Source organism: Carex rostrata, chromosome 15 (assembly GCF_964058835.1).
Source record: "Carex rostrata chromosome 15, lpCarRost1.2, whole genome shotgun sequence".
NCBI lineage: Eukaryota > Viridiplantae > Streptophyta > Magnoliopsida > Poales > Cyperaceae > Carex > Carex rostrata.
Genome location: NC_135932.1, coordinates 5,469,093 through 5,490,820, shown reverse-complemented (window position 1 = coordinate 5,490,820; position 21,728 = coordinate 5,469,093). Strand labels below are relative to the sequence as shown.

The 21,728-nt window shown below is 33.6% G+C and overlaps 2 protein-coding genes across 2 annotated transcripts; both read right to left on the bottom strand.

The window, feature by feature from the left end:
- Positions 1-3,897: 3,897 nt before the first annotated feature.
- On the bottom strand, positions 3,898-7,544 carry LOC144566335 (Tetratricopeptide repeat (TPR)-like superfamily protein). The gene is made up of 2 exons (XM_078316347.1): positions 4,427-7,544; positions 3,898-4,064 (listed from the first exon to the last, which is right to left on the bottom strand). Exons 1-2 carry the CDS (start codon positions 7,361-7,363, stop codon positions 4,023-4,025), a joined length of 2,979 nt encoding a protein of 992 aa, XP_078172473.1. The 5' UTR covers positions 7,364-7,544; the 3' UTR covers positions 3,898-4,022.
- Positions 7,545-11,668: 4,124 nt separating this feature from the next.
- Positions 11,669-15,385, bottom strand: LOC144566203 (inositol transporter 1-like). The gene is made up of 6 exons (XM_078316147.1): positions 14,788-15,385; positions 13,942-14,012; positions 13,195-13,530; positions 12,977-13,084; positions 12,645-12,833; positions 11,669-12,472 (listed from the first exon to the last, which is right to left on the bottom strand). The coding sequence occupies exons 1-6, from the start codon at positions 14,930-14,932 to the stop codon at positions 11,783-11,785; spliced, it is 1,539 nt and encodes a 512-aa protein (XP_078172273.1). The 5' UTR covers positions 14,933-15,385; the 3' UTR covers positions 11,669-11,782.
- Positions 15,386-21,728: the final 6,343 nt, after the last annotated feature.

Genomic DNA, 21,728 nt, shown 5'->3' with positions numbered 1-21,728 from the left:
TATTATCTTCCAGGTTATGGTAAGAAGAAAAAAATTACAATTTTGTATATTAATATACGTCATTTACATTTAGGAAGTTTTCCGCTGTCATTAAACCAACTAGGTGGTCGGTTATTAATGAATTAATTATCTCGGCAATCTTCTGGAGTTAATTAATTACACCCGCCTTGTTAATTTTCGTTGACTTAGTAGGGTACAATACTGAACTGATCAATTCAACCAATAGTGGATATATGCCTTTCTTGCCTTAGAAAATTCAAAAAAAACAAAAACTTTTTCTAGCGTTTTGCGGAGACCGGCTTTCATTACTTGCTAGGGACTAATCTCACACAATTCTTCGTTTCAGTTCCAATTTTCTATGGAAAAGAAAGACTTGGAATTTAGTGGTCCGTGAAGAAATTATTAAGTGGTCTTTCAAAAGATTGTGAAAGAAAACTAGTTTCTGTTAGGTGGTTTGCTTTTCTTTAGATATATATATATATCCTTTCATATTTTGCTGATTTCAGGTTTAGTGGCAATTGTTTGTTTTTGTTGAATTTTAGAGAATAAGAGAGAAGAGAGAAAGATCAGACATGCATGATGATTGATGAGAATTGTATTTAATTTATTATTGCATTCTTATGTTTGTACAAGTGAGTTACATGATGTATATATTTATGTACAAAAGTCTCTAATAGTAACTTTCTAAAAAAAAAAAACACTACCACATAAAATACTACAACAAAAATGTGGTCTTATAACGTCTGATTTCTAACGGTTTGAAGCATCCACTACTAGAATCCGAATTTATTATATGCATCTAAAAATGGCTTGTTGCATGGATATACCCTTGCAACAAGTCCGAAAAAACTTGTTGCGTGCGCTTACCCTTGCAACAACAATCCTTACAACTATTAAGTACTTGCAATGACACTCATGCAACAACTATTTTTTGACTTGTTGCATGCAACTGACTACCCTTGCAACAACTACGCATGCTAATACTTTTAGAGATGACCCTGTTTGTAGTATTTGCATAATATATCACGTATAAAACGTAAGATTTGTAAAATACGCGAATATATCACGAATAATTCATTTAATTCTCGAATTAACGTTTTATTCGTAGAATTAATGATTCGTAAAGTGCTTAAATCCGAATTATTCGCGAACCCTGTTACTATACTCACACCACGGCACACAACTACACAAAATGTCACACAGCAAATTTGGCTCCTAAACTCTTTAATTTCATACAGACCTATGAACACTAATTCAAAAAAATTGAGTAGCTAAATAACTGAATCAATAATTTGATTTCGTTGAAAATGTCCAGAGGAACCGATCATTGATTTGAATAATTTGATTCCGTTGAAAATGTCCAGAGGAACCGATCATTGATTTGATTGATCGAAGTTTCCTGTACTCCATCAGATTTCCTATATATTTTTAAATAATTTCTATAAATAAAAAAATCCTGGGTCAGGCGCCCTTGCTCATCGGTACCGTGCTTGAAGTCAAAATCCGCATCAAATACACTTAAGAGCATCTTCTTTCCTCAAATATACTTTAATGCATCTTCTTAACATAGGAAGAATTACTGGATCTTCAATTATTCTAAAAATCGCGGCCCAGATTTTGCTACTATCTAATCCATTGACACGTACCAGCTGAAATTGTAGCCCATACATGTTGTTCTGGATTTATTTTGACTTTCGCTACATGCTTTTCAGAATTTCATATAGTTTACATATTATTTATTTGACTTTAGTATATTTTATTATTCATAAGAAATTGCCAAAATTTCACCACGGTCGTTTCTCATATGCTGAAATGCGGTATGCCATATTCTCATGCTAAAATGTTGGACTGTAAACTTGAAACTTTCTCTGTTTGGTCAATTTAGAAGGCACTGACCAATTCGTAAATTCTTAATTGACAATTGCCTTTTTAATACAAAGATAAAAGATGTATGTAGTATGCACCAATGTTGTAAATAACGGTATGCGGTTATTGGACGGACGGGGTACCGCCAAGCGATTAATCGGTATGCAACCGATTAATCGGAATTATGCGGACAATTTAACGTTTTTATTAAATTCATGTATATATATCATAATTTATTAAAAATAATTTATTTAATTCATTAAACTTATCAAATAAAATTAATTTAACTTAATTTTATTATTATAACATGACACTACACTTATTTTTTTTAACGTACAAGTACTTTACATGTGTCAATAACACATTATTTAATGAAAAAATAAATTCAAGAGTTAAACTTTTTTCAAATGCTAATAACATATTATGTGAAAGACTTTAACATAAAATTACTAAATTTAGTTTATAATAACAACTTAGTTTCATAAATGAATATGTCGTACTAATTGAAAAAATTACATCAGTAATTAGTAAGAAAAAATATAATAAATAAATAGAAGAAGAATTAATCAATTTTAAAGTAAGTAAGAAGAAAAAATATATATAAAAAATGTTGAATGTATGTCTAAGTACAAATAAAACTACAATACATGATTTATAAAACTTATTTCACACACTATCACATAAAAAACAAATTTTAATGTGAAAAAAAAAACTTATGAATAAAACTGGAAAAAACGGGAATAAATGGCCGATTAATCGGAAAAATCTGCAAAAAAGGACTCCGTTAAGTGTATTCGTGACGATTTGGCCACCGTTTCCGATTAATCGGCCGTTAAAGCCATTTTTTACAACACTGGTATGCACAAACTTTAAAAGTTTCCCCTCTTTTTTTTATGTAACGAGTGCTCTGTGCATTCTTTTTTTATAGGGGAAGCTGATAGCTCAATTATTGTTTTTCAAGTTCCTTTGCGAAACATAACGTACTACATGTTTAACTCACGATCCAATATAATTATTTAACATACGACTTGTTTCATCCCGAAATAAAACGAAAGTATAGATCTATTTTTCTATTGGCATATCCTTTGGAATCCATGCTCTGTCCGCAAAGAGATGCTGTACCTTTGTCATGCCTCATGGGCCTGATATTATGTGGTCATGTGGGCGACAGGCTATTCAAACAAGATTATCATCATAGACATTTCTAAGGTTAAGGTTAAACCAAATAGAAAAGCATATATCGTGCACACTCAAGTTGCAAACCCAAACAAGCGCTTTCTTTAGTAAATGACAATAATTTCATATCTAAGATTCATAGCTTTCACGGTTGATAATCTGATATGAAGTATATGCAATATAATGTAATTATTAAGAAATTGGTTAATCATATATAGTGTAGTAATAAGATCATGATTCTATCATAAAAAATAGAAATTTAACACGTGGATATTTTCTTTAGCGACTCCGCAGCTTACAGTCATTAATGGGGCCCCTTCTATTTATTTTTTACCAAGGTGTGCAGATAAAAATAAATAAATAAAAAAAATTAACATGAAGTGTGCAATTATAATTTCAGTATATCTTATTGTAGTTGAAATGTCATTATAAGTGCCATCTACTACCTAGCATAGTTTTCTTGATTTTTTAAAGCTTGCTTGTGATTTGCCTCTCTTTTCTTTATGCAATCTTGCGATTTGTAATTAGTAATCGGGTGTGGGGCAAGGTCTTGGTAATATAAGTGTGCTTCTATATTCTTTCTTCTTCAAACACCAATGTTAAATAAAATTTATAACTAGACCACGGAAAGGGTCATGGTCTCATGGACATGAAGAGAGGTAACTGGTACAGTATCAAAACCCGAACTAATATTCTCACCCAATTTGGCTTCAATTATATATTTATATCTGGTGGTCAGATTCAACAGTGCCATTTCACACTGAAATTCACAACCCGAACACACCCCACACATATATACACAACTTTCTTCTGATGCCAGCATACAAGTTATTGCCAAACAACTGAGAGATGTAGGGGGAAAGCTTTTTAGGTTTCAATTTTATTTATTTTCATTTCCTATTGAACAAGTATATCTCAATCACAGTTACTCAAAATGTGGTGTTTCAGAAATAAATGAATAAATAAAATTTCAGAAGTACCTAGCCTCCGTCAAAGGACTTGCCATCACACAATACTATTCCCTGATTGAAACAAAGCAAGGAAATACAGATTTAGTTCAGAAACAAATAATCATTCTGTATATAAGAGCACATATAATTCTTTAATTTGCAAAGGAAAAATATCATTCCATCAAGGAAATCATTTTTAATTGTCCTGATCCGTATGATATGCATTGTCCCTACAACCTAAGCTGTTTGTAGGCTTTATCGTTTTATTTATTTATTTATGGGGGAGGGGGAATATTTTGCTAATTTTCTTCAAGGTGATGTCATATCTACATGTACAATCTGCAACATATTGCCAAACAAAGGGGAAATACAAACATATTGTCATAATTAAAATAGGAAAAAAAAAATAACAACAATATAGTAAGTAAATATACCTTCACAGAAGCACCATAACAAAGTAGAAGTGCCTCATCCCACATGTTGACTCTAGCAAGCCCTTTAACAAGACAAACCAAGATGCCCAAATCTGGTACTTGTCCACAATTGATCATATCACTATACAACTCAAATGCCTTTTCAACTCTAAATCCTAAACAAAGTGCCTCAATCAAAGAACAATACATCCTATTGGTACCAAAATCCAATGGCATGCCTTCCTTTATCTCCTCGTACAATTCCAAGGCTGCCTCCACCCTACCAACCTTGCAAAAGCTGTTTATCACAATGGCATATGATGCAGCAAGAGGCGGGGTATCAGATGCTGCCACCTCATCAACTAAACCGATAGATAGAATAAAATCTTTGCTGAACCCATGGATCACATCTTTATACCCTTTCACATTTCTAGGCCAATGGGTTTGTTTCATTTCATCAAGTAGTTGTTGAGCATGGTCCAAAAGATCAAACCTACAACAGTGGTTTATCAGAACCCTGTAAGTGACAGCATTAGGTGCACAACCCTTGGTTTGCATTTCATCAAACAGCTTCAAACCATAGTTGATTTTGCCAGCTTTACCTAACCCATCAATCAATGCCGTGTACGTATACACATTGGGGTTACACCCTTTCTCTTGCATCATATCAAAAAGTTTCAATGCCTCCTCAACTTTACCAACCTTACACAGACCATCAATCATTTCTGTGTATGTAACCACATTAGGGGCACATGAGCTCTCAAGCATTTTAGCAAGTACCTTCAGTGCAAGATCCAATCTCCTATCCTTAAACAACTTATCAATCAGAGTACTGTATGTGTACACATTAGGCAAGTATCCTCTCTCGGTCATTTTAACAAACACCTCATGTGCATCACCTAGTTTATCGGCCTTGCAGAGACCAGCAATTAAAGCATCGTATACCATGTGATTTGGTTCGCACCCAACAGTTGACATGGCATCTAATAAATCACGCGCCATAGTCACTTTATGGGCTTTGCACAAGCCGTCCACCAACGCACCATAGGTCACCACATTGGGCTCAGTTTTTTCTGTATTTTCAGCATTCTCGCCCCGAAAGTACCATTCAACATCTCCTTGATCACAGCTACCGAGCATTTTCTCATACACTCGACATGCTTTGTCAGCCTCACCAGCCTTACATAAGCCATCAATTATTGCTGTATAAGTGACCACATTAGGGTTACAACCCCTATTAAGCATCCTCTCAAATATTAAATTTGCTTCTGATATTTGCTTGGATTTCAAATAAGCATGTATAAGACAGGTGTATGTTGCCACACTAGGGTCACACCTATTTTTCTCCATTTCATCAAACCAAGCTCTAGATTGTGCAATTAGCCCTAATTTGCAAAAGCTGTCAATTAATATGGTATAAGTGTAAACATCAGGTTTCACACCAACCCGTTTCATTTCATCAAACAGTTGTAGTGCACGTTCCACTTTAGCACATTGACACAAAATTCCAATAACTTGGGAATACGTACCAGTGTCTGGTATGAAACCATTCTTCATTACCTCTCTTATTACACCAAAAGCCTTCTCAAATTTTTCTACACCACATAAACACCTAGCAAAATTTACCACATTTATTTTATTAAGAACTATTCCCTTTTCAAGCATCTCATCATAAGCCCTCTCAGCCAAATCCAGCAATTCAGGAGCAGGCAACCCATTTGACCCACAAATACTACCAATAAATATATTATATATGACATAACCAGGTTTACACCCATAAGAAGCCATCCTCTGCATTAACTTATTAGCATAGTTATAGTCCCCTGATTTGCAGTAGGCATGCACTAATGAGTTAAACAGACCAGGGTTTGGGCTACAACCCTCGTTAAGCATCATGTTCAAAACCCGTTTACACCAGCCTAATTGCTGTTTCTTCAAGAAACCAGATAAGAGAGTTCGGTATGTGATGACATTTGGAATGCAAGAATTGCATCGCATCCTATGAAGAAAGGACATGGCCTCTTCAAAGAGAGACGCCTCTAACAAACCACTTATCATATTAGTACATAAAACTGTATCGAGTTCATAATCTTCTCTTTCTACTAGGTTTAAAGCCTCAACCCACCGACCTGCTTTGCACAAAGCATGTGTGAAACAACCCATGGTGAATTTATCCAAGAAAAATCCTGAATTAGACATCTCAGCATGGACAGAGAAAGCCATATCTAATTGACCGGCAGTAGAAAGAACTTGAATTAGTGCATAATAAGTAACTTTTGTTGGCCTAAAACCAAACTCTTTTAACTGGGCTAATTCTTCTAATGCCCCATTCCATAACCCATTATGGCAACACTTGCGAATTAATACATTGAGCATTTTACCGAGCACCTCGTGGTCATCATCTCCGATCTCCTTAAGGAATTCATAAGAGACCCTTGTTCTTTCGTCAAACCCTAGAATCTCAATCAGGGCATCGTATGTGGATCCCTTGTGGACATACCCAATTTGCCGGCCAGCCCAGGTGAAGAACTTGATACATAATTCCGGGTTTTTGACCAAATTAATCACCTCAGTCACTAAAGAATCATTCAATTTCTCTCTGAATTGCCTCAGAATTTTCAGTGTTTTGTTGTCAAACGTGTTGCTTCTACTTGCCTTTACAACCTTTGAAATCAGGATTGAATCAGATGAGAAATTAAAGGAAGCTGAATCAAGAGGCAACCTCTTACTAGTCGTCTCTTGCAAAAAGTCGAAATCTTTAGCTGAAAGAGATATGTCAGGCTGCTTCTCTCGATCAAAAGAGGCCTCAAAATCGGGGTCAATTAAGCCACTCAAATCGTCGCTATGAGAAGAGCAGCTGTCGCTAAAAAAGCAATTAATGGTATTCTGGGTTTGAGTCAAGCGTGAGAAATGGAGAGTCCAGTGAGAAAAAGCGATGCCACAGGTACGGCGGATCATGAAAGAGCGGTAACCAGAGAGGGTCTTCCTTCCTGAGCTAAGGCAACATGGAATATTCTATTACTTTACTGTGAAAGAGTGGGAAAATGGAGAGCCATTTTTGGAGGTTTCTTTAAACCCTAGAGAGAGAACAGCAGTCAGCACTCGGCAGAGGTTTATTGGATCGGATCATTTGACTTCTGATTCGGATTCGGATTATGAAATTATGAATATTCAGTTAACAGCACTGCTAAACCCGTATCATCTAATGCAGTCCGAGTTGGGTCCAAACCGGATTGAATTTATCAACAATAGGTGGATCCGAATCTACACGCGGAGCGGACTATCCGTATGATGAACGGCCCATAGGACTGTATCATGTTTTGGACCTTGGGCTCCTTGACCTCTGCAGACCCGATTTTTTTATTTATAGGAAAATAAAAAAAAATTATTGACAATAGGGAAAATTTTTGAGGAAATTCGGAATTCAAGAAGAACGCTGTAAACATCCCACTAAATTTTCATTTTACCTCCAGTCTTGTAAAAAAAAAAAAAATGCTACAGTAAGGACTTTATAGACTATAATGTCCCTACTGTAGCAAACAGGTATTTAATTTTTATATATGTTTAAAAAAAATCCATTTTAATTTTTTAATTTGAATCCGAAAATCAAAATTGAAATTATTCAAATTAGAATGTTTGACTTTCAAATATATTCAAGTGAGGTTGAAATTAAAAAGTAAATTTATAGATTCATTATTCATCATATAAATAGTCTAACAATTAAATATCGTAGAAGTTGAATATTGTTTTATTATGTACAAAAAAAACTATTAATTACAAATTTTTCAAATTTTATGCTATGATAGATATTTTTATTAACACTATATATAAATCATATATATAATACTCATAATGTTGGATTTAAGTTTTTTTTAACATATATGAAAATGAAACTCAAAAAAAAATCCTACAGTGAGGACATGGACCATAACTTTCGTACTGTAGCAAAAAAAATTTATATAGAGAGAGTTGGGAAAAGTGGAATTTAGCAGGACGTTATAGTTTATAATGTTCGGGAACGTTACAAATCATAACAAATCATAACGTTTTTGTTATATTTTGAATTTCTATGAAACTATTTTCTATAAATAAAAAATCGATCTGGAGACTGATACTTCTTCATAATTGAAAAAAAATTATAATATATCATAACTATGACAAGTTGACAACTAATGAATATCAATCAGGGTTCCGGATCTGCTGAAATTCCAAAGAGAATTTCAGGATCCTGCAATTTCAAATTCTTCCTATCTCTCTCCTCTGTCTTCTGTCTCTCTCATCAAAGAGTTAATGAGAGAGAAAGAAGAGAGATCGGAAGAGTTTGGAATTGCAGGGACCTGAAATTTCCTTTGGAATTTCAGCTGATCTGAATTCTATCAATTAGTGCAAAGTACAACAGACTGACAGTAGAACAGGTATCCTCTCTACTTCTCTAGTATTTGCCCAAAAAAAAAGTATTCTCTTCGGTATCGTAAAGTGGTGTCCACTACTTTATAATTCAGATTTATTTTCAGCCAGACTAAACTTAATTCAGTGTCTATTTAGATTGTAGGGGTCTCCTTTAAAATTCGTGTCAGATTAAAAGAATGGTCCGGATCCACTAATTCTAATGAACAGTGGATTTACAGTATCAGTGACCCCAATTCCTGACGGTACGAGAGTTAAACTGCACTGGACATTTTTGCAAGTCCCAACTTGAATATCGTGATAATCCGTTCATGCAAGTCTATTGATAATTCTGACAATTATAAAAAAATTAAATCTAAAATCTAACATTATTGACATGAGCTATATATAGTACATATATTATATCTATGCAAAATGATAAATTTTGATACATATTTCATTTTCATCAAGTAATTTAGATTTTAATTTTAAATTGACAGTTCTTAATATATGATCGAACAATATTTAAATTGTTTAAAATTTGATTCATTCTCTATTTATATATTAAACAATATATATTTAATTTTTTATTTTAAATTATTTAAATTTGAAATATCTAGATAAATCATTATCAAGTAATTCCCCTCTTTTATATTAACATTACCAATACTTGTGCAATTTCTAATAATTTAATGGATCCCATCTCATGTCGTCTCTCAGACTCTCACACACACTGACACTGGCACTCTCGCAGTCGCTGACTCGCTGTGTTCTGGACACGTATCCTCTGCGTTAACGTACCGTTTGAGTTAATTTCTGAATTCGGGCCAATCCGGCCCAAGCCTATAACACACGGGGCCCTTTAATATTAGTACAGATCTCAAGTTAATGCAGAAGATATGAATTCCTGTGTTCTTGCCTCAAGTTATACGTAATTAAAGATATGAAAAGGCAATTAAGTAGGAACTGCAATATACATAAGAGAAATATTATGGTACCTTCGAGTGCATCCTCCAAGTAGTTTAACAGAAAAAATTTTCAATATTGTCTAACTTCCATTTCCAACACTAATATCCAAACATTTAAAGCTATGTTTATAACATTTTAAAATGTTACTCGCATACATATATACCTTTGTCTGAAAACATTTCTAGATAATTTTAACTCTCAACTACTTTTTTCTTCAAGCAAAAAAAGGAAAGATTTTTTCTCCCACTCTTTTTTATTTTTTCTCTGATCATTATAATTTATTTTCCCGACGATCCGTGATGAATTTTACGAATATAAAAATACGAATGTTTTCTATTCGATTTTATCTTTTAAATAAGATCCATGAAGAAATACTTTTGAGTAATTTTAAAGTCATTTGTTTTTTTTTAAGTAAAACTCATGAGTACTTTAAATTTTCAAGTTTTTAAATCTCAATCTACAACCATTAAAATTTTCAAGGCTTTGTACATGAGGTTTACATGCTTTGTACATGAGTTTTTTAAATGCAGTGTTATTGTTGAGGTTTATATGCTTTGAAGTGTTATTGTTGAGGTTTAAATTCTTTGTACATGAGGTTTATATGTTTTATTCTAGAGATTTAAAGTGTTATTAATGAGGTTTCTATGCTTGTACACGAGGTTTATATGCTTGTAAACAAAGGTTTAAATTATCTTGAAGCAAAATAAAAAAAAACTGAAAGTCACAGAGATTTAAAGTGGAAAAAAAAATTACGATACAAATACAACTTGAAAGTTATTCTTCGTGGATCTCATTTGAAAAAGAAAATCGGATAAAAAAACGTTCTTATATTTTTAGATTCGCAAAAGTCATCACGGATCGTCGAGAAAATAAATGAGAATGATCAGAAAAAAAATAAAAATAAAAAGTGGGTGAAAGAAATCTTTTCGTTTTTTGCTTGAAAATAAAAATAGTTAGAAGTTAAAACTATATAGATTTAAAATTTTAATGCTTGCAGATAGAGGTTTAAATGCTTGCGAGTAGCATTGTAAAATGTTATAAACAGAGCTTTAAATGTTTTGATATTAGCGCTGGAAATGGAAATTATATAATATTGGAAGTTTTTTCTAGTTTAACTACTTGGGGGACGCACTCGGAATTTTATTTGGAGTACAATTATCAAGCTCCTATACATAAAGCTATTCAAAAAATTAAATACCACGTCACTTTTGCCATTTTTTCACTTTTTTAATTATGAATTTATTTTAGAAAAAGATAAAAATCTACTCTTTTAAATTTCAATGTTCATAGAACTCTTCAATCCGAATTTTTAAATCCATATGACTTTCCACGAAGAAAGTTATTTTTTGCAACTAAATTATAAGTTAGTCCTTCAGTTTTTAATTATGAAATTGACAGCATGAAAAAGTTAAAATACACGGAAGAAGTGTTGGTTGTTTGCATCTTTATAACCACCCTTCCCAACTGAGCTAACATCAGGCACTCAGTTTCATCTGTAAAATAGTTTCCACTTTGAGCTCAAATATAAACATTTCGTTTTATTAGTAATAATATTTTCTGTCACAAAAAACAATAGAGAGAGTATAAAAAATTGAATAATGTTCCAGTTGATTTGATGCTCAACGACCTTACTACCGACACATGAGAAAAATAAGCGGAATAAGCACCAATGTAACAACCACAATAATAACAAAAATAAGTGTAGTCCCAAACAAAAACACAAAATGAACTCATAATAAGAGGAACAACAAACTAACACTAAACACTGTACAAGCACAATAAATTATGTGATGCTAGTTTCACCAATGCCAGCAAAATAATACGGAGATATGGATATATTACCAGCCCCACTTTTATTTATAGCTGTTGCTCAACAATTGAACAAAATGCACATTTTTGACCAAGTTCAAAAGGAAAAACAAAAAAAGATTTATACAATTTTATTTCACTGCCCCCATGCATGGCAAAACCACCCTTCCAAAAAGGGGCCTCAATGCATAGAATCATCACAATTCACAGAACTCAAGCTACGTGTTCTAGAAGCTTCTGGGTGCTTCCACTGGAAGCTGCCTCGCTTCCCCAAGCACGCTCCTTCCAAATTCTCTCGACCTGCTCAAATGTTAATCCTTTTGTTTCCGGCACAACAATCAATACAAACACAAGCGCCACTACTGCAATCCCCGCAATAATCATAAAGGTACCTCCCGTCCCCACCAACTCCACAATTGACAAAAATGTCTGCGCCACAATCAAATTAGAAACCCAGTTCACCGTGGCTGACATGCCGCCACAAACCCCACGGTATGCCTCGGGATATATCTCAGAGTTCACCGTCCAGGGCACAGGCCCCATGCCCGGTGCAAAAAATGCAATGTACAATGCCAGACCGACCACGGCAAACCAGCCGACGCCTGAGCTGCAAAAAGAACCCAGGGTTACGATTTGATTGTTGGAATTGCAGGACGATTGGAGGAAGAAGGCCATGGAAAGGATGAGGAGCGAGACGATGACACCCGAGAGAGATAGGAGTGCGAGGCGGCGGCGGCCGCAGCGATCAATGAGGAGGATGCCAACAATGGTACCGGCTGCATTCATAGCCGCAACAATCAAGGAGAGGAGGAGTGCGAGCTGGTTGGAAGCAAAGCCGGCCATTTGAACAATTGTTGGGCTGTAATACATCACTGTGTTTATTCCAGTGAATTGCTGAAATGCCTGTCAAACATTAAATCAAGAAAAATAAAGGATAAACTCTTGTTAATTGATTAGTTCAGACCGACAACTGCAATCAAAACAGGGTAATTTTGATACTGAACTACCATAAGCTCAAATAAAAAACACCTCTCTCTAATTTCATCCTGAATAAATGTAATTGCATTCCTTTTACCTGGAGGCCAGCCCCAGCATAAAAGGCAAGTCGCATCTCCTTTGACTTAAACACATCCATGTAACTGACAGTTGTACTTCTAGACTGAAAGTCATGCATAGCAACAGCGGCAAGCTGTTCAATTTCCTCCTCCAATCGATCTGAATCATATATCTTCTCAAGCACTGCTATGGCCTCTGATTTCCTATCCTATGAACAACAGATTAAAAGAAACGAAATGAATATATGGATGATTGCTCCGAATATGAAGAACAACTAAACATAAATTGACTAATTGAATTTTAACTAAAAACATTGACTAAACTGACAGCTCGTTTGAATAGAATGGTTACCTTCATATACAGCCAGCGAGGTGATTCAGGGAGAAAAACCATGATGCAAAATTGTACAACTGCTGGTACAGCTGACACTCCAAGCATCCACCTCCACGTACCAGGAACCTAAGCCACAACAGTATGATCACACAAAAAGTTGCAAAGAGGATATAAAGAAAAAGAAAAAGAAAAAACCCATATATATAGCCAGTTACACAATCAAGAACAGCCTTTACCTCAGTAAAAGCAAGATTTACAAGATACGACAAAAACTGGCCCCCAGTAATCATCAACACATTGGTAGCCACCAACCCGCCTCTGATCTCTGATGGTGCTGCCTCGGCAATGTAAACTGGTGCCGTCACAGATGCTGCACCAATTCCCAGACCAACAAAAAACCGTCCGAGAATCAAAATATAAGGATCAGGTGCAGCACACATGATGAGGGATCCAATGGTAAAGACTACATCAGCAATAAGTGTAGCCTTCTTTCGACCGTACACATCATTGATCCACCCACCACTAGCAGCCCCAATTATGGCACCGACTAAGGCCATGCTTACTATTGTTTCCTGAGAATTGAGAGTTCATAATTTTGTTTAAAGGTTCTGTTGTTTGTAGTAAACAATATACAATAAAAATGTCCTTTAAAAGAATATATAGTATGCCTGCTAAAAATAAAAAGTATCCTTTACAATCCATGACCCTCCTCTCCTCTTTCCAAAAGTACCAAAACTGCCCTATCAAGTCGCCCAGTCATTGGGAGTAAGAGCATAGGAGTGGTAGTTTGGAAGTTCAGATGTTAATGCAGAAAACAATATAGCGATGTTTTCCACATTTTCCAGGGGCATATGGCAATTTGTTATTGATTAGTGAAGGCTTGTAGTGCAAATGATGTTTTAAGATGTTTCAGAATACTAGAAAATTGCCAGTAATAGGTCACTATTATCAGTATAAAAGTAATATGAAGAGATTTGCTATACCTGAATAAACGAACTATCATTGACTACTTTAAAATCATCACGAATATACAAAAGAGCTCCAGATATGACACCTACAAATTTGAAAATTTGTCAGAACATTTTTTTTTCTTCAATTAGTGGCATTTATACCACCCGATTCCATTAAAGAAATATTCCAAAGATGACAAGTCACTTTTACAGTTTAAACAGCTTAGTTATTAATTAAACATTTTGACATGTGACTTTTTATATTCAATTTATAAATGTTAAAGACTAAGCTGCATGCAAGAGATAATCATGCATACGAGCAACCTCTAGTCCCCGTTCGTGTAATACTTTATATCAAGGCTTATGACACTGATCAATACAGGTATACACTGTTCATTCCAACTACCAATATTATTATGAAAGCAAAGCCCAATGCCCCTTTGGCTTTTGCACATTATTTTATACGGGATCTGAATTACTACACTGATCAGTACAGGTATGTACCTGTACAGCACTAAGCTGTGTCTACAGCTTGAATTTTTAATGGCTCGTTAACACCTAAGAACATGGAAAATAGGTAAGTGGCAACAATCACATGCAATTACTGGCTTATAACAAAAAAAAAAATCAACCAAAAGTAATTTTTATCGAAACGAACTATGTGGATTATAAATAAACGGCTTCTTTGACAAGTTTAATTAATTAAAGAGCTGGGTCTCATGGTAATATTTTTGCCCACAGCCCACTAAGATAACAATAACTTCGTATTTACTTTTCCCTGTTCACAACCAAAAATTAAAAAATAAATATTACACAGGAATGATGAACAAATCAATTCAATCTAACGGGAAAAGAAACGAGAAAAAAAAAATTATGTACCTGTATCATAGCCAAATAGCAATCCACCAATTCCAGCTGTAACTGTTAGTCCAAGCACGTATTTGTTGCTTAAGACAGATAAATCTCTGTTAGAAGAGGCATCCAATAGACCAGAACTACCTGGCATAGAAAGGTCTATCGTCATCTTCTTTCTCCCAAATAACCCACAAATTTGCTTAAAGTTATTTGCTCAAGCACAAGAAATCTCTCCCAGTCCGGTATTTAAATTAACCAGAAACTCCAAAATACGGAGAGAAAAGTTAAGATCTTTCCTTATATTAATGTTCTACACTGAATCCCTGAACTCTGATAAATTGTCTTACGACAAAATCCTGGGTCACCAATTCACAAAATAGAAAAAGGACCCAGCAAAAGGACTAAGGTTTTTCTATTTAGTCCCCAACTTCTCAGAAACCCGACTCCAAAAGAGAGAGACCCTTCGTATACAAGTAACCCACGAGAGCAAGACGCATAACAAATTTGACGGAAAGGTAGCGGGTTTTTTTGGAGAAGTGGATAAGAGATTAAATCGCTGCTTGTTTCGTTCTTTACACCATGAAATGTGGATTAATTCTGTTTACAAAACGAAATCGGTTGACCAGCTTCTCCTCCGAAGAAAAAGAAGAACTCGTATCCTCTGCATTAACTTAAAAAGGAATTTTTTGAGTTGATGTATCTAGACCGTCCAATCAACTTTAAATTCGTTAATATTAGATCACACTAATATTGTAGTCCCTAAGTTACGGACCGGATGGACTCCATTTAAAATCAGACGGTCGAGATGCATTAACTCAAAAGATGCTCTTTTCAGTTAATGCAGATGCGGGCTCCAAAAAGAACGTGGATGGCTTTACTTTATGCTGCGTCACACGAAATAGAAGGAAAGACACAGTCAGCTACTTGTCTGATATCACATCTGGAGAAGCAAACAGCAGACAGCAATTTGAGCGCCTATGCACTTTGTTCTAGATTTTCACTCCTGAGGTGCCGTTCTATTTTATCGAGTAGTGCTGTTTTGTGAAATGCATGATTGTGGAATTCATATTACCTAAGGTAACACAATATTTACTTTTAGATCTGGACCGTCTGATCAGAACGGGCACGAATATTAAATATCCGTGGACGCATTCCACTTCGAGTCGGATTGGCCCGAATTTCGATCGACCCCGAATTTCGATCGAACGGTGCTGATCTAAAAGATATATTTTGTTACCTCGGAGGACATGAACTCGAGATGGAGACCCTCGTTCCATATGCGGGCCCATAAAAAAGGAGAATGTCGACGGGCGACGGCCATTTGTTGGGAACTTGGGATAGAGTCATAGAGATGAACGAGCGCAACGTGGCACTTCTGGAAACTTCTCGGTTATTCACCTCCAGTTCTTCTCAAGTAGTCTGGCTCTGATTAATAGGATGCTCATAAGCAGATCTGAGACATCCGTTTCTGAATGCACCGTCTGGATTAATCCGTATTATAAATCATCTTTAAGCCGTCCAGAATTTAGATAATCGTGAAAATGATTTGCAGCACGAAAACAATGATCTATGCTAATATGCTATAGTTCTACTTGTAACAATTTGTATTTATGAAATAGCTTTCGAGGAAAAAGTAAATTATATCAATCTGTGGCCAACAATATTTTATGTATTTAATTTTTTTTACTTGATTTTAAAAAAAAATATCGTCAAAAGGACCAATGTGATGTCAAATAATTCTGACTCTAATTTTTAAATTGATTTAGAAATATATCAAAACTAGATAGTAGGTCAATAAGTAAGTTTGCTTGACATGTAACTTATTAAATTGTATAAAACTTCAATATTATTCAAGATTGTAAAGAATGATTACATTAAAAAAATCAAATAATTAGTGAAAGGTAATTCATCAACTAATCCTTGTCATCTCTTGGATGTACAAATTATGATGCCTATATATATTAGGATTGCGCGCGGATGGATTGGACTCGGATCGTATCAAATATATTAATATTTTACAATATTCACATAGAAATACATGTCTAATAAGAAAATGAAATTCAATTCATATTTATTATCGTAGTGATTATCATATAAGAAGAACGGATTTAATTAGAATAATATTTATTATATTATAATATATTTTTTTTCAAACGTATGTAACATGAGGAGGTTCAAATACAGAATTATCTCCATTTTATTATATTAGAATAATTTATCTATATCGATGTATTTTTACAAGCTATTGATACTAACTAAAATGTCATGATTATTTGTGCATGCATAGAGGAAATTACATACATCGTATCTAACTGTTTTATTCTGACATTTAAATTTTAAATTTTTAAGTTATTATAGTTTTAAAAATAGAAGTATTTGAACCATTATCATATAATATATATATATAACTTTAAACAACTCGGATTATATACATTTTATTGGAATAAAATTACTTATCAAATTCTTAACATATTTTGAATTTAAAATCACACAAAATTCAAATGCAAAATTTTATTATTAAATTATTAACATATTTTAAATTTAAATCACACAAAATTCAAATGTGAATTCAATAAAGAAGGTGGATTATTTTCAAAATCCATATGCTATCAAATATATTTCTGAGATCCATATGCAAATTAATTTGCGTGAATCTGGATTGATATTAAATTACTAAAATTCATTGACTACATGCAATAGTTAATATACATTATTGTTTTATTAGAAGAAGATACATAGCCTGCAGTGTTAATTTTCAAACATTTTTTTAATCACAAAAAAAATATTAAATTCACCGACTGAAATAATTTTTGATAGATCTTTAATAGTATCAAATGATACCATGGAACTTCAAGAGGGGTCAACACGGACCATTCGGCGCCACTATGTGTCAACTATTGTCCTACGGGCTTTTCCTCAAAAAAAAAATAATAATAAAAAAAATACTGTGCTAAGGCTCCACCAATACTATGTATCAACTATTGTCCTACGAGAGCTACTGCTAATCGCTATATTTGTCTTGTGGAGAGAGAGATGCACTAGGACTTTTAGAGAGAAATCAAAGACGATTGAAGAACTGCTAGAGGAGATTGAGATCCAGTGGGATTGGATGAATAGAAGATATATATCTTAATAAGCAAGACTCATGTATCTTTCTATTTTGTTGGTTTTTTCTGTTTTGCTTTATCAGAGACGTTTTGTACTCGGGTTTTTTTTTTTTGTTGTTGTTGTTGTAAATACATCAAGGGGTTTAATCTTTAAACTCCTAAACAATGTAACCAATTGCGGTTAATCAAATAGGAGCATGACTCCTGTTCTTACTCAAAAAAAACGTACGAATTATATCAAGTGAAAAAATGGTGATTCTCCCAGAAGGTGACTGGTGTGACCTTGCTAATATCATATATATATCTCCACTCAAACACGAAACAACAATAATTCCCTACGTGAACAGTGCCCTACAAACCTATCTTCATTAAGTCCTCTCTACATCCATTAAAATCCTATATTCCTATTCAAATATAAAAGTTGTCAGCTTCTACTGTTACACATCCTTTTAGTTAGTTTGTACTCAAGATCACAGTGACAAGATACCCGAATTATATCCGAATTATACTCGTTTAATTCTTTTTTGGGGTGATGCCAAACCAAACACTGAATTATTCGGTTGACTGAACTTTGACCGAATTAAACCCGAATAATTCCCGAATTTTACGAACTTTTTTCGAATTTTACAAATTATTCACGAATTATTCACGAATTTTTCCTGAATTTTTCCAAGAACAATTATTTTTTTGGTTTTTTCTTTTTTTGCTCCCTTGCAGGACTGAGATTTCTGATCCGGATAATTCCGAATCATTCCCGAATTATACCCGAATCACAAATTTTTGATCTCGCCGAACCGAACCCGAATAATTCATTTGTCACTATGCTCAAGACAACCAAAATCCAACCACACCTCCGTCAATAGCAATGATGCATGTTTTTCCACTCTGTCATAAGCAAGTCCATCAAGGGTGGGAAATAAATCTGCTGCGATTCTTGAGGATCGCAGGGACCCTGCAATTTCAAATCTCACCATCTATTTTTTGAAATTTACGAATCTTAAAAGCAATTATTTTTCTTGCACGAATCTCGAAATAAATAAAAGGGCGGATGTGGAATTGCAGGGTCCCTGCGATCCCAAAGAATCACAGCAGATTTATTTCCTCAAGGTTGTGTATTTTCCCCGAAACGAAATACATCAAGAACTGGAATTTTTTTTTATAAATCATAATTAATTAAATTAATTTTAGTAAAGCAGCATGATTACTATTTTTTTTTTTTACAAAAACAACAAGAACTTAATTGGGAACTTGTTCCCCAAAATTTACTTTTTTCTGGACCGAATTGGAGATTTGATCTCCCTTTATTTTGCACTTTTTGATGTGGCCATGTGTGTAGAAACGTATTTCTCTTGGGACTAAATAGGCTATTCGGTCTCATGTATTTTTTTTATAAACCATAATTAATAAAAATAATTTTTTTGTTTAGTGTAATTTAGGTTTTTGTAGTGTAATTATTAATTATAGAATTTTTTTTAATTTGCGCGTAGAGTAATTTACCGATATTTTTATTAATACCCAACTTAAAATACAAACCATCAAATTTGGCTAGGAAAGTCGGATTTGCGTGTATGACTACAATTCGGAAAGGGGGGACGAGATGGATCCAGATTTTTCTGGGGGGAGAACCCCCGGACATTCGAAGCATCAGAATTTCAAAAAAATGTTGTTTAGTGCCACGAAAATTCAGTTTAAGTTTCTATCAACGGTAGACATACAATGACTGGTATTTTGTTTAGAATAATTTAGGTTTTTGTAGTGTAATTATTAATTGTTGTTATAAATAAAATAAGTTATAGATGGATATTTATTTGCAACTCTTCCATAATTACTTCAAAACTCTCCATAAAGATTTATGTTATTCTTTTCTCATTTATCAATACAATTAATTTACAATGGCTTGTTACCTACATTTTCTACCTATAAATAGAGGATTGTAAGATTGTATTAGATACACAAGAAAATCATATGAATAAGAGATAGCCATCTTGTACATTCTTAATATCTTGTTTACTTTTCTTTATCTTTATTTTACAACACGTTATCAGCACGAATTGCTCGGAAGAAGTAAAGTTAATATGTAAGTAATTAGTATGATTAATTATTATATATTTCATTAATTTAAATTTTATTTAAATTTTTTACTATATTTGTTTTAGTTTATAAGAATCATTCCATGAAGTGATTGATGGAATAATAACCTGAAGTTATTATCAAAACTAAATGTTTATCAAGAACCTGAAGTTCGTATTACCTAACTATAATAATAAGAGTAATAACCTGAAGTTATTATCACAACTAAAAATTTCTCAAGAACCCGAAGTTCATATTACTCGGATAAAATAATAACTTGAAGTTATTGTTAGAAAATTTTTTTTGTGCAGCTATTTTGGCCGAATATACTGTTTTTCAGCATTTTCTGTTTCTGCCAATGTAGCAACCATGCTACGAGACTGACGCTCAACTCGACCTCTTAAGTTTAATATAAATTTTACTCGGAGTCGCCACCCGTCAGGAAACGGGAAATACAAGTTATTTTAACTTATGACTAATGGGTTCGTGTCTTGGTTATGAATGTGGAAGGTGTTAGGCACCGCACTCATCCGCAAGAAAACCGGTCTTTACTAATTTCTAGCTTTCAAAAATATATTTCCACAATAGTGCAAATTACAAAATGAAGTAAACAAAACATAACAATAAAACAAGGAAAAAAGAAGTCGAAATAGCTAAAGGAGAATTAAAAATAGAAATTTTCAAGATGCGCAGATCATCGTCTTCATTGTCAGTATGGCTGCCTTTTTTTTTGCAAGTTGAGGGCTTGATTAATGAGAAAACATATTCATCATGTCTCCCATTTTTTTTACTCATGACACTAAGCTCTCTACTAAAATTCTTCTAAAAATCTGACTTTTTTTTTACTCTATTTTTGGGGCTGATTTCAACTTATTTTTTTTCTTTGCTAGGCTCTCTTTGCACTCATCAGCCGTGGAGTTTGAAGTGTGGATATGGAGGGATATTTATATTTGCTTGATATATTCCTGTAGCTTCCAACGCCTCAACATGCTGCATATTAGCTTTCCCTCCTCTACACCTACATTGAATATAATTTGGATGTTAGTTGTCTCATAAAGTGATACTTAAAAGAAATTTGTCTCCAGGTGCTTTGATTGATTTAATACATTATTAAGTCAACTTTGGGCATAAGATCTCAAAATACAAACCAAAAATATGGCAGCAAGATTCTTGCCAAATATTATTGCATTAATATGATTTGATTGATAGATTCTTCTATAGTTTGATATAGTATCTAAATAGTATCCCCTATAACTTTTTAAAATAGTACCAAATAGTATTTTGGATGACATATAGTTGATTTCTTCACAATATTAAGCCCCAATGTGCACAGCATTAGAAATTAATTATTGTTGTCAAAAATTTAGTTAAAATATACTTAACTCTTTTTTTTTTCTTTTTCCTTTTTTTTCATTTTTTTATTGTAAACATGAATCCATAAAATTAAGTTGCATGTAAAATAAACTGTCATCTCGTCTATCTTCAACAATCTTAATACTAGCTTTCTTTTTGAGAAAATATCTTAAAACTAACTTAGATTATCACAATATATAATCAATAGGTGTAGCAAAAATGCAATTAGGCCTAGTTGTATATATTTTCATGGTTTTCACTGTATGTTTTTACTTTTATGAGGAGGTAAATGCCAAGTAGGTAAAAATAATCTTTGTCCACTTGCTACAAAGTCAAAAATTTCATCTTTCTTATAGCATTCACCTTTCTCAAAGCTTTACTCAAGCACTGACAAAGCTTGTAGTAAGGGGTTGTTGCTATGCACATGTACTTAAA

What these genes read in the sequence shown, in the direction of transcription:
- LOC144566203 (XM_078316147.1), bottom strand. Translation starts at nt 14,932, where the DNA reads ATGACGATAGACCTTTCTATGCCAGGTAGTTCTGGTCTATTGGATGCC. An exon ending in TAAATCTTGCTTTTACTGAG is followed by an intron (nt 13,085 to 13,194) that starts GTAAAGGCTGTT and finishes GTTGTGGCTTAG; the next exon opens with GTTCCTGGTACGTGGAGGTG. An exon ending in ATGCTGGGGCTGGCCTCCAG is followed by an intron (nt 12,473 to 12,644) that starts GTAAAAGGAATG and finishes AATGTTTGACAG; the next exon opens with GCATTTCAGCAATTCACTGG.
- LOC144566335 (XM_078316347.1), bottom strand. Translation starts at nt 7,363, where the DNA reads ATGATCCGCCGTACCTGTGGCATCGCTTTTTCTCACTGGACTCTCCAT. An exon ending in GTTATGGTGCTTCTGTGAAG is followed by an intron (nt 4,065 to 4,426) that starts GTATATTTACTT and finishes TGTTTCAATCAG; the next exon opens with GGAATAGTATTGTGTGATGG.